Source organism: Heloderma suspectum, chromosome 6 (assembly GCF_057233095.1).
Source record: "Heloderma suspectum isolate Gila_16-S chromosome 6, 16-S_ref, whole genome shotgun sequence".
Classification (NCBI taxonomy): Eukaryota; Metazoa; Chordata; class Lepidosauria; order Squamata; family Helodermatidae; genus Heloderma; species Heloderma suspectum.
The window spans coordinates 125,923,496-125,942,269 of record NC_139463.1 but is presented as its reverse complement, the minus strand read 5'-3'; the positions used below and the strand labels follow the sequence as shown (position 1 = coordinate 125,942,269).

Sequence of the window (18,774 nt, the reverse complement as noted above, 5' to 3'; positions counted from 1 at the left end):
GGGAAGCCAGCTTAGTTTCCTGTTGCAAAAGAGTCCTGGGGCAATTAAAAAAAACAGAGATAGCTGTGCTGGTCCATGAGGGAAAACACACACACCCCCCTCCCTAAAATCCACAGTTGGGTGGGCAATACCTTTATTAGGGCCAAGCAAAATGCCACAAAATAGCGTACAAGGTAAGAGAGAAAGAAGATGCATTCCGGGAAAAAAAGGAACTATGGATTCTTCATTTTTGGAAACTATTACCTTTGGTATATTAATATTGCTAAAAACGTTGGATAAATTGTGAAACCATCGTGGACTAGAGTAGGTATCTTTTGGATCCTTCGAGCACAGCAAACGTTAAGATGGCATTGGTGGTTCAGTGGTAGAATTCTCGCCTGCCACGCGGGAGGCCCGGGTTCGATTCCCGGCCAATGCAAGCCTTGATTTCTTGCCTCTTTTTCTCCTTCCCCCCTGCCCCTTTCCCTTTTCCTAAGATACTTTCCAGCACCCCAACCCCAATGTTATATTCTTTCCCTCACTGAGTAACACCAGACAAGGCATGTATCGCAAGCACTTTATTCCCAGCCTCCTCCTCTTCCTCCTGGTCTTGGAATTAAATCCTGGATGAAATTCCATGCCTAGGCAACAGCTGCCTGGACGGATGCAGGCTTATGGCAGGGGCCTGGCAGAAATACGATGCTGTGTGTGTGAGAGAGAGTTCGCCTGTAGGAAGCATCCTAATGGTAGCTGATGATGTATCTGTGCCAGAGAAAGAAATGGGCTTCTGCTTGCCGCCCTTAAATTCTCCTCTTCCCTCAAGCGATCCTCAAAGCAGCCTTTGGCAAGCTGCGTAGCGTGTAGAGGTGAGATACAATTAAGCTGCATATAGAAAGCAGCGTGAAGAAAGTTAGAGAGCAAATAGTGGGATCTTGGTGTACAGTTAACAAGACGTTTTTTTAAAGTTTGCAGGTTGAAGGCAAAATTATAGGCTAATTTGGGATCTTTTTGATGGGAAGGTGGCAGAAGGGGGGGGAAAAGAAGGCACCGCTGGGATTCGAACCCAGGATCTCCTGTTTACTAGACAGGCGCTTTAACCAACTAAGCCACGGCGCCACTTGGCGAAGAGCTCCCCCGTTTTGTGATCTCAGTATGTATACATGCAAAAAACCAAACAACGCCCCAGCTGCTGTTCTTCCCTTCTATTGTTCCGGCCGCGCGTCCCTGGTGCGCGGCCGGAAACCCTTAAAAGCGGGGCGGGGGAGAAAAGGACAACTATCCCGTGAAGGTAAAGGACTACAGCCGTGCACGGAAGTAGCGGCCAAGGTGCAAATAACGTGTCTGTGCAAATAAATGGTCATGCCATTGTGCCAGTGGCGGCTGCTGATCCTCGGGCCTGGTGGGGCGGACGGCTGGCGAGATACTCGCTATTCCGCTGAGATTATCAGAGGACCGCAGGAGAAGACCATGAGTTACAGTCGGCAGCTGCATGCCGTGCATTGGAGCAAACGCGCCCGGTTGTGGGGGGGCTTCTCTGCCACGCGTGGGTGGGTGGGGAGGCAGAGGGTCGCCGCTCCGTTTGCCCCCAATATAGAGCAGCCTCTGCACTTTGCCCAGGTTGGCGCATACTTTATAATTCCATATAGGCACTCCGCACTTCCTCCGGGGCTGCCTCTGCACTGCTGCGCCGTGTGTTCCGCGGCCGAACTGGGGAATTAAAAGCAGCCCGTGAAATAAACGCTTTCTGAACGCCAGGGATCGACCACTTCCCTGACTGGAGGCACCTCGCGTGCCGCTTCTGTGCAGTGGCCATGCTGCAACGTGAAAACTGAAATGGACGCACAGTCGGAGGTGCGCTGAAATAAATAGGCGCGTAAGAGACCCCTGTTCCCGAGAGGGGGATGTAGCTCAGCGGTAGAGCGCATGCTTCGCATGTATGAGGCCCCGGGTTCAATCCCCGGCATCTCCAGGAGCTTTTGGTCCCCCGTCGTTGCATTTCCCAAACTAAGCTTCTCTCCGCAAAACGTTCATTTTAATTTCTTTCCCTTAACGAGCAGCATTTGGGAAGCCGCCGGAAACTCACCTATCTCCCTGTGTGGTGGCGGCCTGCATAAGCCAAAGCAATCATCTGAAATTGCTAGTTAGAAATTTAGCAACAAACTAGTTGGGTCTGATGGATCTGGCAACCGGAGGGCGAATGGCAGCATTAGCTTTGTTTCTAAAAAAAAATTCCCCTTTTCTTTCTTTGTTTCACAGCATGTGCAGGTTTCTCTGCCAAGGCATTTTGCAAAATCTTTGGGCACTGTGGTCCTTCTATTACAAATCAACAACGTGCAATAAAAAATGGGGTGGGGTGGGGTGGGAAGGGGGAATTCACCCTTTCCAGCCACCCGTGAAAGTAAGAGCGAAATTGTGGTTATTGCACTTTTTACAGGGGTAACTCGCATTGTGTTGGCATGCCTAGGAAAGTATCAGATGTCATTCGTCTGCTAAAGCGATGCAAGTTGGAGAGAGCAGGAATTTACTGGGGGAAATGCGCGCAAAATAGATACGCTGTGAGCAGGATTCGAACCTACGCAGGGAGTCCCCATTGGATTTCAAGTCCAACGCCTTAACCACTCGGCCATCACAGCTCTATACGACCAGGTGTTTTACCATTTGCAAAAGTAGATAATCTTACCTGTCTGGGAAGTAAAATCTCCCCCTTGCCTTCTTTGGGTCAAATAGTCAAATATAAATAGCCTTGGCTTTCAAAATGCTTGAATAGAAAAAAAAAGCCCTCTGCAAATAGAAATGATAATAATTATCATTTTTGAAAACATGTTCACATGTTGCCGTTTTGTTGTTATTTTCTCCTTGGGCCACTGAGGGCAGCGCACATCCAAATGAGAGGAGGGGGGGGGAATTGCAGTGCAACCCTATTTCATCCCCTTTTTGTCCCAGAGATGGATATCTGCGTGGGCTTTTAATACCCTGACGGAATCCCTCCCAGATATTCGCGGTGGTGGAGAGGAGAAAAGGCTCACGAGAATAACATCACGGCAACGTAGAGGTTAAGGCGATGGGCGCTTGCCCACAGCCAAGATGGCTGACTAAGTCTCACCCTTTCAAAATCTCGCGATGCTGCATGCATGGAAGCGTCGCCTTAGAGAAGCGGGCTAGGCCGCCGAGGCGGTTGTCACGGGCAACGGCGAGGCCTTTTGCCTGAGCGGTAAGAGGGAAGCGCATATCAACCCGCAAGTGTAGGGGCGAGAGGAGTATAATGGGGCAGGCAGTTAGGTCGCTGAAGGTGGTGGATATTATTATTAAGTTGAGGGTACCTAAACATTGATGGGATTTGAGCGAGAGTCGTCTTTCCACCCGTCATGTATCTCCAATTAGCCATGTGGGGGAAAGTGAGGGGGCTGGGGGGCAGCTCTGTCCGGCCGCTTGGTAGATCAGCTTTTTGAATAAGGGGGCTGCGCTTGAAGGGGAAATGTGTATGGGGGCGGGGAGAGCAATGTGTGGGGCGTGGGGGTGGGGGGAGAGGGTATGTAACCTCTTTGCAACTTTTTCGTGTGCTATCAATTCAAGAGGGGTGCAAAATATGTTATTTATGTGGTCAGCGTGGCCATCACCTAGTACAAACAGCTCCCCCTCCCCCCTCCCCCCCCATTTATCTTTAGGAGACTTCGAATTGTGTGTAAAATGTGCAGTTTTTATTACAGTTTTATAATAAATAAATCCTTCCCTGCACTCATACCTCTCTTATATTTTTAGACTAGATGCTATTTCAGGGACTTTATAAAAGACGTCTTGATCTTAGCAAAATGGAGTCAGTGGAGGAACTACTTTTGTATCATACATAATGGGAAAAAATGGTTTTACACAGGAGCATAACCAACCCTTATTTTATTGGGGGTGCAATCCTATGCATGTTTAGACAGGAAAAAAAGGCCCTGTAACTCCCAGCATTTGGAATGCTGGGAGTTGTAGGACTTTTTCCTGTCTAAATATGCATAGGATTGGCCCGAAGTTGTTTGTTCAAAGAGCGAGCACCCTGTCGGCCCCTGGATGTATACTTACTGCAGTTGTCATTTTTTGAATTTTACTTTGTGCCATTGTGATCTGCAGTGTTAACACTGAATATTTGCTTGTGATTCTTCATGAATTGACATCTTGAATTACTAAATGGTGGAGGTCAAGTGGCAAGAGATGCCTTTCTCCATCTTTCTGCACATGCGAAATCTTTCTGGTTATTTGCTCGTCTTTCTTGTCCTTGCTGCCAGGATTTCATCACGTTTTGGATGCTGGGAGAGAATGCCTTTGGTCACGGGATTGGTTCCCTCGCGATTCCTGACTCTCACGGCCCATTTGGTCATCGTCATCACCATCTTCTGGTCGAGGGTGAGAGATGTATTTTCACCTTCAAAATGCCCCCCTCCGCCTCCCCAGCTTAAGCTTTCCAAATGTGCTTCCAATGTTTATTACTGTGTTTTTAAAGGGATGCTTCTTAATGCCTTGCGCAGAAGAGTTTGCACCTTTCACAAGAGACCTCCAACAAAAATAAGACTCTGTTCCCCCAAGGACAGGCAGTTTGAATGTTTACCGTTGAATGTTGCCCTCTGACTTGGTCCACGGAGAGCAAAATTGGGGGAGGGATGTGTATTTAAGACTTGGGGGATACGATAGAGGATTGCATCATTGGCCATTGGCAGGAGAGGTAGGGTACCCAGTGTTTTTGTGCTGGTCCAGTTGAGATGCACACTGAGGTGGAAGGGGTCAGAGAAGAGTTTATTTTCCCCCTGGCCACCCTTGACACTTCCCAAGTGGAGGCCACTTCACAGTTGGAGAACCATTGCTCTAGACGAGAGACAGTAAGAGCAAGGGAAGCAAGAAAGCTGGATCTGTTCCCAGGTACGGAGAGGGAATGGAGTTGCCAGCTGTTGTCACATGTTCTGAATGTTCATGCAGCACAGTCAGCATGTGACAAATTGTACAGAACAGCCTAGCAATTGGAAGAGGATTTTTCTCGCAGAGTATTTCTGCCAGACTCTGCTTTCCTCTTTTTTGCTTTTTTTTTTTTTTACACCCCTAAATGCTTGTGCCTCTGCAGGTATTGCTTCATGTCTTTCAGGGGAGTTTTGCTGAGAAAGAATGGGGTGAAAACAGAGCATAATGGAGTAGTGCAGCACGAAAGGGATGATGTGGCTACTATTACTTTGCCCCTTGTAATCACTTAATGCTGGGGTCTCCGGTGTTGTGCCTGTAGATGCCTCTCTTGCTGCCCAACAGGCTCCATACCCTTCCTGATTTTTATTGTATTCCTTAAGGTTTTTTAATTTTTTTTTTTAACTGAGAGGTTGCCACGCTTCAAAGCAAAAGCTGCCCTTCAACATCATCGTTATTTGGGTTCAAAAGAGTGGTTTTGTGTTTTGGCGCTGAGACCTCACCTCTTTTTTGCATTTAGGTTCCTGAGCGAGTTTTCTTTTAGTCTCCAAAGTTTGCCTTCTGGGAAATGAATGTTTTGTGACTGACCATGCCCACTGTGGTAGCTATTTTCTGAATGAGCAAGCTCTCTCATGGCAGCCATTTTGTGAGAGTGCCCAAAATACTCTCTCAAAATTCCAAATGTGTCCACTGACCCAAAGAAGTTGGGGACTTCTGGGTTAATGCATTGCCAATAGGCTGATCCCTCTTTCTTCCAGGAGAGCAATGTCCGAGCTTCCCTACCTCTCCAGTGCACCCAGGAAGAGTATGAGAGCCAGGACACAGAGTAAGTACTCTGCCTGGGACCGTCCCTGCTACAGCTGTCTCTGCAGCATTTCTGTAACTTCGTTAAGGCCAGAGTGTCTCTAGAATCGCCTCTTCCCCATTTAAGCCTGCCCGAGAACTTCATTGTTCATTCAGCCCAGAGTTAACTGAACAATGACCCATGGTTTGTTGTTGCAGTGGTTTAACCCAGAGTTCCAGATTTGAACATCACATGTTCCTGGGATGTTGACTGAAAGTGGAAGTGATGAGCGTGCAGGAGGTAGCGTGCTGGTTCTTTCGCCTGTGGCCCCGACAACTAATGTTTTAAATAACCAATGGGTTGTCAGTACGTGTGAATCGGGCCTATTTGTCCACCTAGTTCAGTATTCTGTCTGGCAGTGACTCTCCAGGGTCTGGGCTAGAGAAAGGCCTCCCTATTCACCTGCTATGGGATCCTTCTTTCTTTTCTTTTTAAAACTAGACATGACCTCTGTCACTGAACTGTGGCCCATCTCTAATAGTATATAAATTGGAGGCCAAATTGAATTTACAATAAGGAATTACTGCCTTGGGATAAGTGGTGGTGCAATTACTCTAAAAGCTGTCACTTCTTTTTCATGAGAGCATCAGAACAGCCCTGCTGGATCAGACCAAAGGGCTCTGTAGTCCAGCATCCTGTTTCCCACAGCAACCAACGAAATGCCTCTGGGAAGCTCACAAGCAGGACATGAGGGCAAGAGCCTTCTCCTGCAGATGTTTCCCAGGAACTAGTATTAAGAGGCATCCTGCTTCTGATACTGGAGATAATATATAGCCACCATGACTAGATGCCATTGATAACCTTATTCGCCATGAATTTGGTTAGCCCCTTGTAAAGCTATCTAGTTCAGTGACCATCCCTACATAGTGTGGCAATGAATTCCATAGTTGAACTATGAGCCATATGAAGAAGTCCTTCCTGTCCTGTGTCCCAGATCTCCAGTCATTCAGCTTCTTTGGATGATCCCAGTTCTCGTATAATGAGAGGGAGAAAAAGTCTATTTGCTTTCTCCAAACCATGCATAATTTTATGTACCTCTATCATTCCTCCCCTTCCTCATGTTTTTTTTTTTTTATTTGCCCCAAGTGAGATAAACTTCCCTTTTAGGGGAGTTACTTCAGCCCCCGGATAATTTTGATTGCTCTTCCTTCACCTCCTCCATTTCTACAATACTCTTGTTTGTGATTTTGAGTCTATTGTGGATGTGAGAAGCTTAAAGCATACATTCATTTCTTTAGAGGGTGGGGTACATGCATAATTACACACTATAAATGTTGCATAGCATGGAGCATGTCAGATTAAACTTTCTTTTTGCACAGAAACTTAGGGTGCATCCTATGTATGTTTAGACAGAAAAATGTCCTGCAATTCCCAGTATTCCCCAGCCAGCCATGCTAGTTGGGGCATGCTGGGTGTTGTAGGATGTTTTTTCAGTCTAAACATGCATAGGATTGCACCCTTAGTGGACCACTTTTGCTCATGCTGTGTGTGTATGTGTGCACGTATGAATGCAAGGGAGGATGAGAGCAACAGATAGAGACTGATTGCTATAATTGGGGCCAGGAAGGAATTTCAGGTTTGTCTAAGAGACACTAGACATCTTCCTTCCTGTGTCTTTCTCCAGGTTGGTGGTGGCACTGTCGGTAACTCTTGGACTTTTTGCTGTGGAGCTGGTTGGCTTCCTCTCTGGAGTGTCCATGTTCAACAGTGTGCAAAGCCTCCTCTGTATCCTTTACAAGCACAAGAGGAATAGGCAAAGGCTAAATGTCGGTTATGAGGGAGAACCAATCAATTGAGCAATTGAGGTGGGCTCATCAAATCACTTGCAGGTGATTTGATGAGCCACTGAAACAGGATTAAAGCAACTTTTAGATGATTGTTCCTTCGCCCCCTGGTGCACGGAAGGAGATCAAAACTGAGCTGGTCATGTGATCGGCTACATGTGCAGGTGAACATTATGAGGCGGTGAGGCTCTGCGGCTTCCTCACTTCCTTTCACCTGGACGTACTCTCCTAGTAGCCTTAGCAAAGCATTTATGTCTCAGTCCCTATTCTGTAAGACGATGACTGTTTTAACAGCTGACCGCTGGACACACAGAAGTTGCTGTGCAGGCGAGCCCTGAAGTCTCAGAGCTGCTCCGCCAGGGCTTGGGTGGTTGCAGCCCTTCCGCTGTTGTTGCTCCCTGACTGAGCATCCTCCCTATTCCAGCCATCGGGGCTCATGCTTCAGCTGCTGTCACGTTGCTCTTCTTCCTCTTTGAACAGTGGGACGGCAGCCTGTACTGGTGGATCTTTGCCTTTTGCAGGTCAGTTGCGATGCAGGCCGTGACCTCTGGAGGCAGAGCCTCGCAAGGTGTGGGACTGCTTCACCAGTCACCTGCTGTGGCAGTAGAGGAAACGTGGATGTTGAGGCTCTGCTGGCTGGGAAGCGGGAACATTTATAAGCTGTGGGAAGAAAGTCGCCGAGGCCAAAATATAGAACCATTTCTCAGAATAATTGTTCTGCCTTTTGGGCCCATGAAAACTTGTGCCCTCCTCCAGTAGGACCTTGGCTCCCCCCCTGCACTTATTTATTAAAGTAAGTTGTAGCACACCTTTTCATCCTGCAAAAGGGACTCTCAAGGTGTCTAATGACCATCATAAAGCCCTATCCAATATCCTGAAATGCCACAGCTAGGGTGGCATAAATAAATACTATAGTTTTATTTGTGGCCTAAATAAAACTTAGGGTGCAATCCTGTGCATGTTTAGACAGAGAAAAGGCCTACAACTCCCAGCATTCCCCAGCCATGCTGGTCAGGGCATGCTGGGAGCTGTAGGCCTTTTCTCTGTCTAAACATGCGCCGGATTGTACCCTGATACAGTGAATGGGCAGAGAGTGACCCTTCTCCGTCTTTGGTGCTGGGGACGGTTCTCCCCACCCCAGCTCAAAATGGCTGGAAACACGGGTGGTCCGAGTGGCTAGGGGTCCCACGGAGCTGCTGCATGTGCAGGCATCACTTCTGGCATGACCGTTTCCCTGACTGCTCCCTGCTAGCCTTGGCTGCTCACTGCAGCGCCTCCATCTGCCTCTCCTTTTTCGTCTTTGAGCGCTGGGAGACGGTGACTTACTGGCACATCATGGGTTTCTGCAGGTAGATTCTCAGCTCTGCGTGCCTGTGTGTGTGAGTGTATGAGTGGGGTACTCCACAGCTGAGGCTTGTGTTTTTTCTCCAAGAGAGGGGGAAGCCCTTCTCAGTACTCATCCCCCCTCCCTTCTCTGTCTCCCCCCTTCTGTCTCTCTCCCCCGCCCCCAGTGCCTTGCCTGCTGCTGTTGAGGTCTTACTTTTCATCTCAGTCTTTGGATTGAAGAAGCCTCTGTGAAGAGCTAAGCACAAGAGTGGGGAGCACCCCTGCCCCCCAGAAGAGACGTTCCTTGGGATCGCTCCACAGAGGGAAGTTCCTGATAAACTGTAAGAGGGTCGCCAAAGTGTTCTTTAACAGATAACCGAGGCTGACTGCAGTCGGAGAGAAGGGAGTACAAGGAACATGCCTTTTTAGGGAGCAAAGCTGTGTGACCTCTGGCCCCCCCTGATTTTCATCTTCTGCCTTGCTCTTTTGTCTCCACCAGTGTTACGTGCAGCGCCAGCCGAGCAGGGGTCTCCTGCCATGGCTGACTCCTTCCAGTGGGAACCTTGTGGTATTGCATCCTGTCACATGCCTGCACACTTAACCCACGCAATTTTCAGTCTCCAGTTGGACATTTGCAGTGCCAAAGTCTCCCCTTGGAGGAGACTGAGAGGTTGTGGCTTGTAGTCTGAGTCACTCTGCAAAAGAACAAGAATGCATAACTCTTTTCTGGGAGAAAAAGCAGTTCATGCTTGTGTGTATATTTTATTCTGGACAGGTGACAGTAGATGGTGTTTGAGAATAAACTCACTTTTTAAAAAACCTTAAATAAAATGGCACCCTTCTTCTAAATCTTCAATTTATTTTTATATTGATTTAAAATCAAGTAACCCAGTAACCATACCTCTATTCAAGGAGTGTTGCTGTTTGGATAGCCGCTGTTAAAGCAGAGATGATACATTATTTTGGTTTGTATAGATTCATAGCCTTCCCCTCCTTGCATTTATTGCTGTTGGCCTGGGCAAGTTAAAAAAGTATATGAAACCAGAGCTCTTTTCTTGATGAGCTGGCTGAATCATTTAAATCAATGTGAAATTCAGTATTGGTGCCTCCAGATAACCTAATGGACCACATTTCATCTGTTCCTGTATCTGAGCTGTAAGAGCTCCTCTACAGCCTCTCTTCATGGGACAAGCCCCTGTATTCTAAGGCAGACCAACAGTGCCATCCAGAAAGCAAGGGGTAGGAATAAATGGTCAGCTCTTGCAAGAGAGGGATGTTTACAGTGGGGGTCCCCCAACAATCTGTGTTGGAACTGGTGTTTTTCAAGTTGTTCATTAATGATCTGGAGTTGGGGCGAGCAGTGAGGTGGCCAGGTTTGCTGACAACACCAAATTATTTCAGGTGGTTAAAAGGGGGTTGTGATGTGTTCCAAAAGGATCTTTCCAAATACGGAATGGGCATTAAAATGGCAAATGCCAATATCGGGTTGTTTTTGGCGCCTCCTGAAAACAGCTCTTTTCCAGGAAGCCTTCCTTGGTTAACCAGCCTTGGTTTTGTTGGCACTCTGTTTTTTAAAGAATAATTTTAATATCATGTCTCATTCCTTTTGTTCATTTTATCTCTTCTTGTTCACTGCTCCAAAATCTGTTTAGATGTGGAGAAGTATACAAATGTTGTAAATAACTAAATAAATGCAGTTCGATGTAGGGAACTACTTCTCCCCATGTTCTGCGATACTTCCTTTGGCCCTATTCTGCTACTGGTCAGTCTCTTATCTCCAGGGCATATGAGAAAGCAAACATAGTGGCTAACATGCTGGGCTGGATCGAGGAGACTTGAGCTCAGATTTCTGCCCAGCCATGAATCTCACTAGGTGATCCTGGGCTGGTCAGGACTTCTCAGCCTAATAATGTGCCTCACAGCATTGTTGAGGGGATATAAGAGGATAATCCCCACATCTTATAATTTGTGGTCCTTGGAAGGAGGGTCGGATGCAAATAAATAAATATATGGAGAGAACAAAGAAGGCTGCTGGACATGACTAACCTTGCTGTAACTTGGATGAGCTTGTGTGGATTAACCTATAAAGGAAGTAGCCCCCTGTCCTGGCGTTAAGTTTGATGTATTAGCAGCTGAGATTTTAAAAGTGAGCTCCCACTCAAATTCTGCTCCTTTTACAAAGTTTTCTCCATCACAAATTGAATTCCCAGAGGGGCTTTTGGATTCAGGAGCAGCAGGAGACTCCTGCGGAGTAGTGATCTACTTCTATTCCCTGTCAGCCAGTTAAACTCCTCCCACATGTCCTGTCTTAAATCAGATTAGAAAACCCAACCCCATATTAAAAAAAAAATAAAATTGGAAGAAATGCTGCAATCCCATCATTATAGGCCACAAAAAGGTGACCTGCCCAAGCTCATGAAATGCAGTCTTCCCCAACCGGGCATGCTCCAGATATGTTGGACTATAGCTCCCATCATTCCCAGCCAACATGGGGATAGTGGGAGTTGTAGCCCAACATACCTGGAAGGCACCTAGTTGGGGAAGGTAGTGATACTGCTTTCCCGAAGTCCTCTTGTTACAGCTTGTTTCAGGCCTTCCCCAGCACAATGCATATGGATCTATCACCAAACTCTACATGAAAATTTAGACATCTTTTGAAGGAAAATAGTTTTACCAATTTTTTTTTCTTACCAAGGGAGTAAGTGAAGCCAGACATAGCGGGTTAGGAGGCAACGGTTCCATGTACTGAACAGCACATGTGGTCCAGGCAGATGTGGATTCTCTATGTCCTTGTAGAAATTAAGCACTTGACAAAGACAGGTCAATATTCCCAGATATTCCCAGGTTAGACAGCATCTAACCTGGGAATATCTGGCAAATAAGACCAGGGAGTTCCTTCAGTATTTAATTGGATTTCTGAGCCTCTGCGAAAGAAAATGCTTTTAACTCTGTAAAAACGGTAGTCTTGTGCACATGCCATCTGATGAAGTGGACAGTGTCCATCAAAGCTTATGCCATAATGCGTTCGATGGTCTTTAAGGTGGCATAAGAATCCATTCTTTTTGCTGTAACAGGCAGATTAACAAGGCTACCTTTCTGTAGATGTATTTGTGTTTCCTGGAATTCCCCTCCCCACAAAAATGTCTCTTCTGGAACGTTTGAGTTATGATTGCACAATACATGTTTGCTGATCCTCCTCTGCCCCCTTTATATTATCCTCCTCTGCGGCTCCTTGACACAGCCTGCAAAACCCAGCCGCAAATAATTCTGCCCTGACTTCGTAGTAAATACGGTTTCACCGCCCTTTTCCGCTTGTTCTTGAGCAATACGGCAGCTTTATGCAAATGACACGGCGCGTGGTTCCCTGGGAAAGCAGAAGATCCTCTGCCTGGGCTGTTGATGTGCAGTTCCTGCAAGAAGTCCGGGCGATAGCTGGCATTGGAAACGATGTAGCAGAAAGAAAGGAGCCGTTGAGGAGACAGGGAGGGTCTTCGGAGGAGCGGCTTCGTTTTGCGCCACTGTGACCTGGGTGACTGTGCCCAAAATGGCGGCGCCGGCGCCGCGCAACCTGCTGCATCGTCAGTGAGGTATATCCTTACCTGTTCCTCCTCCGGGAGAGCAGCACATGATGAACGGAGAGCGCATGAGACGTGATTAGAGTCTCCGCTGGCCGGGGAACTGCAACGCCCCGGCCTGCTCCTTTCTGATTCCGCTGGCGATCTCTTTTCTTAAAGAAAAAAAAATAGAGCAGAAACTCAACCGCTGTTGCGTCTTTTTTCTCTACAACCAACAACTTGGGCAGTTCGACCCAATTTCCCTGTCTTCAAAGCGCTACGTTCTCTGCCTGGAGCCTATTCTAACTATGGGCTTGGTGATCTTGTGCAAGCACCGAGTCATCGTTACTGGCCCCTAGAGGGACGCCGCTTTCGCTGGCGCTTTCATGGCAGACTATAGCGGGGCGGTTTGCCACGGCCTTCCCCAGTCGTGACTACCTTTCCCCCAGCAATCTGGGTACTCCTTTTACCGACCTCGGAAAGATGGAAGGCTGAGTCGACCTGACCCGGCTTCCGCTGGGCTCGAACTCAAGTCGTGGGGAGCGTTTCGGTTGCAGTACTGCCGCCTACCACTCTGCGCCACACGAGGCTCTGGGTTTGGTGATTACTCTGCAGCTATTCCAAAGAACGAGGGGCGGCGTTCGTGGTTCTTTTTCACCACAACCCTGTGAGGTAGGCCAATAAGCATTGTGGTTGAGCGGTTAGTTAGGCGACCAACGTCCGCTTGTTTGACTGGCTGCCTATCGCCTGTCAGGAGACGTCGGTTTGTTGCGATTGGGTGCCCTTTCTACGCTTTAACTGGCTTATTCCCTTCAGATCCCGCCCCTTCCCGTCTCGTTCCTAGGGTACTCTCCCTACCTTTGTTCGCTGTTTGCCTCCCGGCCTGACCATCTCCTTTCCTTCTATACGCATTCTCCAATGCCTCACTTGGCATCTCACAAAATGGCCGCCATACTCGCCAACATTGGCATTTTCTCCCTTCTGATTGGCTGATCTTAAGGAGACTGACAATGCGCCGCTTTTAAACAACCAACAACAAACTTGCGCGCGGCCGTCTAACACTTAGCCAATAGGGATCGAGCTTCGTTTACAGCTCAGAGAATCAGCCAATCGGTAGCACCCCCTCTATATCCCGCCCTTCCCCTTCTTTCCGCTTCTCTCCCCTCAGCTTCCATTAAGACAACGATTGAGCCCCTTGATAGACGAAAACGGTTGGCCAATAGGAGAGCAGCACCGTCTCGCAAGGGGCGGGGCGTGTGGCAGAAGTAGGAGGGTGGGCGACTCGGTCCACAGCCAGCCAATGAGAAAAGGAAAGACCGGCGCGAGGGGCGGGGGAGGGCGCCCCCTGCCACCAATCGGGAGGCATGTTTGCCGGTGAGCGCCCGGAACATCGCGGCAGCCAATAGGGCTTCGGGAGGGCAGATTTGAAAGGCGAAGGCGACGCGGCTGTGAGGCGACGCTGGCGGGGAGCAGCGGCCTGCAGGTAAAGCGCGGGGCGGCTCAGAGGCGGGAGGGAGCTCGCGTCCTCCCCGTTGCCGCCGTTGCGCTCCCCCGAGAGACGGGCGGGCACCCCAGCCAGTGCAGCGTTCCCCGGCAGGGCGTCCTCCAGGCGCGTGGGACTGCAGCTCCCATCATCCCCAGCCAGCGCAGCCTTCACCACCCCGTCGCCCTTCGGGACCCCATGGCCATGCTGGCTGGGGATGATGGGAGCTGCAGCCCCACGCATCTGTCAGGCCCCTGGTTGGGGAAGCCTGAGATACAGCGCCCATATGCCTTGCTTTGATCCATTGATTAAGCTTATTCAATTGATTAAGCTTGTTAAGGCCTATCTTTGGGTTCACAGTGTTCAAGGCACAGCAAGGGGCCTTCGATTGAGCCCCAGGCCCTTTGCCCATGTCTCCTAGGATTGTCCAGTCTTGGGGTATGCAACCTGGTACGTTCCAGTTGTTTTGGAGTACAGCGTCCATAACCTCCAGCCAGCGTGGCCAGTGGTTGAGGGTTATGGGAGCTGTAGTCCCACACATAGAGGGCACCTGGTTCCCTTCCCCTGGTCTGCTTTTGACTGGCAGAGGCTCTCTAGGGCCCCTGCCAGAGAGACATAGCAAGGCTTTTCACATCAACCGCAGCTGTCTGAGATCCTCTTTGAGACCTGCTTGTCAAGCAGATGCTCAAACACTGAGCTATGATCTCTCCAACAAGGTTTCAAAAACACAACAGCAAACCATAAAATGCTAGGGATAAATAAAATGACCAGAAATGCAACCCCACTAAGCATGAAACAACCTTCAGAGCAATCTAGTTAATGTAGGTGTTTTAGCTGATATTGATAAAAATGTATAAACAATAATAGTTAATGGTTGTACAGTGCTTTGAATTGTTCAAAGTGCATCATGTGCATTGTCCAGTTGTAATTCTTAGCCACGCCCCTGTAAAGTCAGTCAGTATTATCCCCATGAGGCAGATAGATTGCCTTGGGACACCTAGGGAGTTCATGGCATAGGTGATATTCAAAGTGTGGATTTCCTGATTTGTAGCTCTGTCATTTAGCCACTGTTACATCAGGTTGCTGTTCGTTGCTAACAGCAACAACATCAGTACCTCAGTTACCTGGGAATGGCTCTTCCTTGCTGGAGGTCTTCAAGCAAAGGCTGGACAGCTGTCAGGAGAGATCTGGGTTCAAGCCCCCACACTGCCATGAACTCACTGGGTGACTTTGGGCCAGTCACTGACTCAGCCTAAACTCTACCTCACAGGGTAGTTGTGAAGATAAAATGGGGAGGAGGAGGATCATGTACTCTGCTTTGGGATCCATGGAGGAAAGGTGTGATATCAATGTAATAATCTAGCTCTGGACTGCTTTGCCTGAACCGGGGATCCTGGCTTGTTGCAACCCTTACAAGCCAGGAATTGTAAGCCAGGAACAAACCCTTGTGAACTACCCAGAGAGCTTTGGCTATTGGGCAGTATAGAAATGAAATGAATGAATGAATAAATAAATAAATGCAGCAAGGTAGGATCCCCAGCTCAGATGACATGCTAAAGAAACCATTCCTGGTTTGTTTTGCAGCCATGATAGGGAAAGGTCCAAATTGGGAATGAACAGCTGCATGCAGCTACTTCACAATAAATCAGGATTCTGTTTTATTGTTCCATGTGAACATGGCCAGTGGGTTAATTGGTAACTGTGTTGTGTGGGGCTGTTCAAGTGAAAATGTTACTTTTTGCAGGGCTGTCAGTTTGAACTTTTTGTTTATTGCTCTGAACTCTGGTAGGAGTGATTGTGATGGACATTGTGATGGACAGCCTAAGACACAACAGGCTTGCAGTTCTGCACAAAAGACTTTTCTGTAGTAGGTAGGCTGCCAGCCTGTTCTCCTGAGTACATAGGAAAAGGCCCTTTAAATTTATCTAACATCAGTAGACAGGGCAATATCCCCCAGGTCACATTTCTTCACCCCACCCGAGTTTTTTGCTTTATTTATTTATTTCATTTCATTACTGCCCAATAGCCAAAGCACTCTGGGCAGTTCACAAAAATTTAAAAAGAAAATGGAGAAATCCCAAGTGACTATAGAAAAAGGTTTATTATAGTTCTTTTTTTATATTGGCCCGATGCGTTTCGGAAATATTGATTTCCTACAATACAATAAAAATATATAGATACATCATCTTAGTTATTTCATGTTACTCCAGGACACATAAAAACATCTCAAACACTTAATTACTATAAAATTGTATAAATTTCACAAACCATTTCAACCTATGCACAATTAATACTTCTAACATTCATATAATAATCAAGAAACTGTTACTTTTGAACATATTAAAATCAACAAGGCAGAAAATGGGAATGACAAAGTGCGAAGATTTGTTATTGTCTGTATAAATGAAAAACTTCAAATGAGAACATCAGGATTACTTGAACCGCATTAATTATGTTAAAAAATAAAACTTCAATACTTGTTTATAATATTAAAAAACCTTCCTCACATAAGACCAGACCAATGACTTGTCTATCTTATATTGCACACTTGAAACTGGCCAACACCTTTTTTATAAACATATTAACAGCAAACTGTATAGATTGTATTAAACTATCTTTATAACAGGATGGGCTTCATGAGGTAAATTTGTAGTATTGGAAGTGTACCATTTGTAAATAGCTCTCAGAAGTGGCATCCCTAAAGCTTACTCTTAAAAGAAGGAATTTATTATAAAAAAACCCTAAACTATACTCCCCTTATATTATGCCACCATTTCCTAACATAGTCAAACAAATTAAAGTCCTCATATCACCTTATTTTACAGAAAAACTTTTTTTTACAACAGGCTTTATTCTCCTGTGAAAATCTGTTGCTCTTTTTCACTTCCATTACTACAAATTTACTTCCTTGTTCTGCACCCACCCGCTCAAGCACCTTGCCCAAGAAGGGGATGTTGGCCACCAGCCTATAGTTGTTAACATCCTCCTGGTCCAGGTTAGGCTTTTTCAGGAGTGGTCTGATTACCACCTCTTTTAAAGCGGCCGGCACCACGCCCTCTCTCAAGGAGGAATTTACAACCTCCTGGACCCAGCCAGACATCCCCTCCTTGTTTGATGTAATAAGCCATGAAGGGCAACGGTCTTGCACACAAGTGGTACCTTGTCCGCATCCTCGGGCCTCAATAAATGAAACTCATCCAATAAAACTGGACCAGATGGTGCTTTGGACACCTCTACTAATGGAACTGCATTAACTGTGGTGTCCAATTCATGACGAATCTGAGCGACTTTATCTTCAAAGTGCCATGCAAAGTTGTCACAGCGTGCTACCAAGGGTTTCATAGTCTCTGTTCTTGGCCCAGAATGTAACACGCTGCGAACAACTTGGAAAAGCTCCACTGGATGACACTGAGAAGATGCAATGCTGGTGGAGAAGAACTTTTTTTTTTTAATTTATTAATCGCCCATCTGGCTGGTTACCCAGCCACTCTGGGCGATGTACAAAGTATGTAATAAAACAGTTTAAAACAATAAAATTCTACAGTAAAAACATTTTCTAAAATACCTTAACCCATCCCAAATGCCTGCCTGAACCACCACGTTTTTAATGCATGGTTTTAAACTGTCTCTTTACCACCCTCACTGCCACAGAGTAGGCTCGATAATGAGCTCTAACCTGTGTTCGGTCAGACTCTGCATGAGTTTTCCTCCCTCATTGTAGCTGTCTCCCCTCTTGCTTCATTGCCCTCAGCTCGGGTGTATACCAAGGAGCTGGCTGGGCCATGCTCAGGGCGAGGGGGCGCTTGGGCATGATTGTGTCAAGTGCCCGAGTCATCTCTGCATTCCACAGAGTGCCCTGGGCTTTGACAGGAGCACCAGCCATACCAGCAGGAAAATCCTCCAGAGCCCTCTGGAATCCATCGGAATCCATTAGCGTCTGGGGGTGGGCCATTTTAATAGGTTGCCAACCTTGCAGAGGGGAAAGGCTGCTGAGAGTCTAAGCCTCAGTGGGAAGTGATCTGACCATGACAAGGGGACAGATGTTAATTCCCCCACTTTCAGATCACCATCCTCCTGCTCAGTCGAGAAAACCACATCTAGTGTGTGACCTTTTACATGTATTGGGTTGATGACATGTTGGGACAGCCCCATGGTTGTCATGGCGGCCACGAAGTCCTGAGCTGCCCTGGATACAGCGGCCTTGGTGTAGAAGTTGAGATCCCCCAGAACCATCATCCTAGGTCCTCAACACCAAATCTGAGACCACCTCTGTCAGCTCAGGCAGGGAGTCTGATGGGCAGCAGGGTGGGCGGTACACCAGCAGAATCCCTAATCTGTCCTGGGTACCCAACACAAGGTACAAACGCTCAAGATTCACACTCGAATGAACAGGAAGCCTAGAGAGGGAGATCGAATTCCTTTATACCATGGCCACCCTCCCTCCGCAACCCCAAAGTCTGTGTTGGTGCTGCACCTAGTACCCAGAAGGGCACAGCTGGGAGAGAGTGACCCCTCCCAGTTCCCCCACCCTGGTCTCAGTAATACATACCAGGTTGGCCCCTTCATCCACAATCAAATCATGGATGAGGGAGATTTTATTTTGGACCGACCTGGCATTCAGCAGCAGCACCACCAGACCCAAGGGCAGACTGGTAAGGCTGCCAGGAACCATCAGGTTGGGGGAAGAACCAGAAGAGGGGACAGCTGTAAGGTGTCTAGCCCCTCTTCTCCTCAGCTGGCCTGTTAATCCCCCAACGCCATACCTCCCCCTACTCGTGACCACAGTTATGGTGGCATCCCCCCAACCCCCTGAGTTACTCAATATATTTCCCAGACACATATTAAAAATGTTAAAATATAAAATACAAAACAATA

General features: G+C 47.5%; 2 protein-coding genes, 1 long non-coding RNA gene and 5 other non-coding genes across 26 annotated transcripts in view; 5 read left to right on the top strand and 3 right to left on the bottom strand.

Moving 5' to 3' along the window:
* The first annotated feature begins 347 nt into the window (after positions 1 to 347).
* On the top strand, positions 348 to 418 carry TRNAG-GCC (transfer RNA glycine (anticodon GCC)). The gene has a single exon. It is a non-coding gene; the product is annotated as a tRNA-Gly (tRNA).
* Positions 419 to 1,021: 603 nt separating this feature from the next.
* TRNAT-AGU (transfer RNA threonine (anticodon AGU)) lies at positions 1,022 to 1,095 on the bottom strand. Its single transcript has one exon. It is a non-coding gene; the product is annotated as a tRNA-Thr (tRNA).
* Positions 1,096 to 1,160: 65 nt separating this feature from the next.
* Positions 1,161 to 10,803, top strand: TMEM107 (transmembrane protein 107). Of its 15 annotated transcripts, none has more exons than XM_084806657.1 (6): positions 1,161 to 1,267; positions 4,248 to 4,365; positions 5,667 to 5,734; positions 7,377 to 7,477; positions 8,789 to 8,885; positions 9,048 to 10,339. In XM_084806657.1, exons 2-6 carry the CDS (start codon positions 4,279 to 4,281, stop codon positions 9,112 to 9,114), a joined length of 420 nt encoding a protein of 139 aa, XP_084662783.1. In that variant the 5' UTR covers positions 1,161 to 1,267; positions 4,248 to 4,278; the 3' UTR covers positions 9,115 to 10,339. The 15 variants fall into 15 exon arrangements, with proteins under 15 accessions (XP_084662783.1, XP_084662786.1, XP_084662775.1 ...); XM_084806660.1 differs by lacking the exon at positions 8,789 to 8,885 and adding an exon at positions 7,961 to 8,057 and having other exon boundaries at positions 1,177 to 1,267; positions 9,048 to 10,569; XM_084806655.1 differs by lacking the exons at positions 1,161 to 1,267; positions 8,789 to 8,885 and adding exons at positions 3,107 to 3,190; positions 7,961 to 8,057 and having other exon boundaries at positions 9,048 to 10,803.
* On the top strand, positions 1,877 to 1,948 carry TRNAA-CGC (transfer RNA alanine (anticodon CGC)). Its single transcript has one exon. It is a non-coding gene; the product is annotated as a tRNA-Ala (tRNA).
* TRNAS-UGA (transfer RNA serine (anticodon UGA)) lies at positions 2,531 to 2,612 on the bottom strand. The gene has a single exon. It is a non-coding gene; the product is annotated as a tRNA-Ser (tRNA).
* On the bottom strand, positions 6,777 to 13,611 carry LOC146343088 (uncharacterized). 2 transcript variants are annotated; one of them, XR_014783988.1, is made up of 5 exons: positions 13,275 to 13,611; positions 12,891 to 13,081; positions 11,554 to 12,589; positions 9,077 to 9,557; positions 6,777 to 8,196 (listed from the first exon to the last, which is right to left on the bottom strand). It is a non-coding gene; the product is annotated as an uncharacterized LOC146343088 (long non-coding RNA). The 2 variants fall into 2 exon arrangements; XR_014783989.1 differs by lacking the exon at positions 12,891 to 13,081 and having other exon boundaries at positions 13,275 to 13,501.
* LOC146343087 (aurora kinase C-like) overlaps positions 12,229 to 18,774 on the top strand; it is a 20,568-nt gene continuing 14,022 nt past the window's right edge. For 3 of the 4 annotated variants that reach the window (XM_084806642.1, XM_084806643.1, XM_084806646.1), the window contains exon 1: positions 13,831 to 13,899. The gene's annotated coding sequence lies outside the window, so the exon portion shown is untranslated. Of the gene's footprint in view, positions 13,089 to 13,830; positions 13,900 to 18,774 lie in introns of those variants that run through there. The other variant, XM_084806645.1, reaches the window with a different exon arrangement.
* LOC146343089 (U8 small nucleolar RNA) lies at positions 12,439 to 12,570 on the top strand. Its single transcript, XR_014784169.1, has one exon. It is a non-coding gene; the product is annotated as a U8 small nucleolar RNA (small nucleolar RNA).

Coding starts and splice junctions, on each gene's coding strand:
- TMEM107 (XM_084806647.1), top strand. CDS start 4,150: ATGGTGGAGGTCAAGTGGCAAGAGATGCCTTTCTCCATCTTTCTGCAC. Junction 5,735..7,376: donor TATGAGAGCCAGGACACAGA/GTAAGTACTCTG, acceptor GTCTTTCTCCAG/GTTGGTGGTGGCACTGTCGG. Junction 7,478..7,960: donor CAGTGTGCAAAGCCTCCTCT/GTATCCTTTACA, acceptor TCCCTATTCCAG/CCATCGGGGCTCATGCTTCA.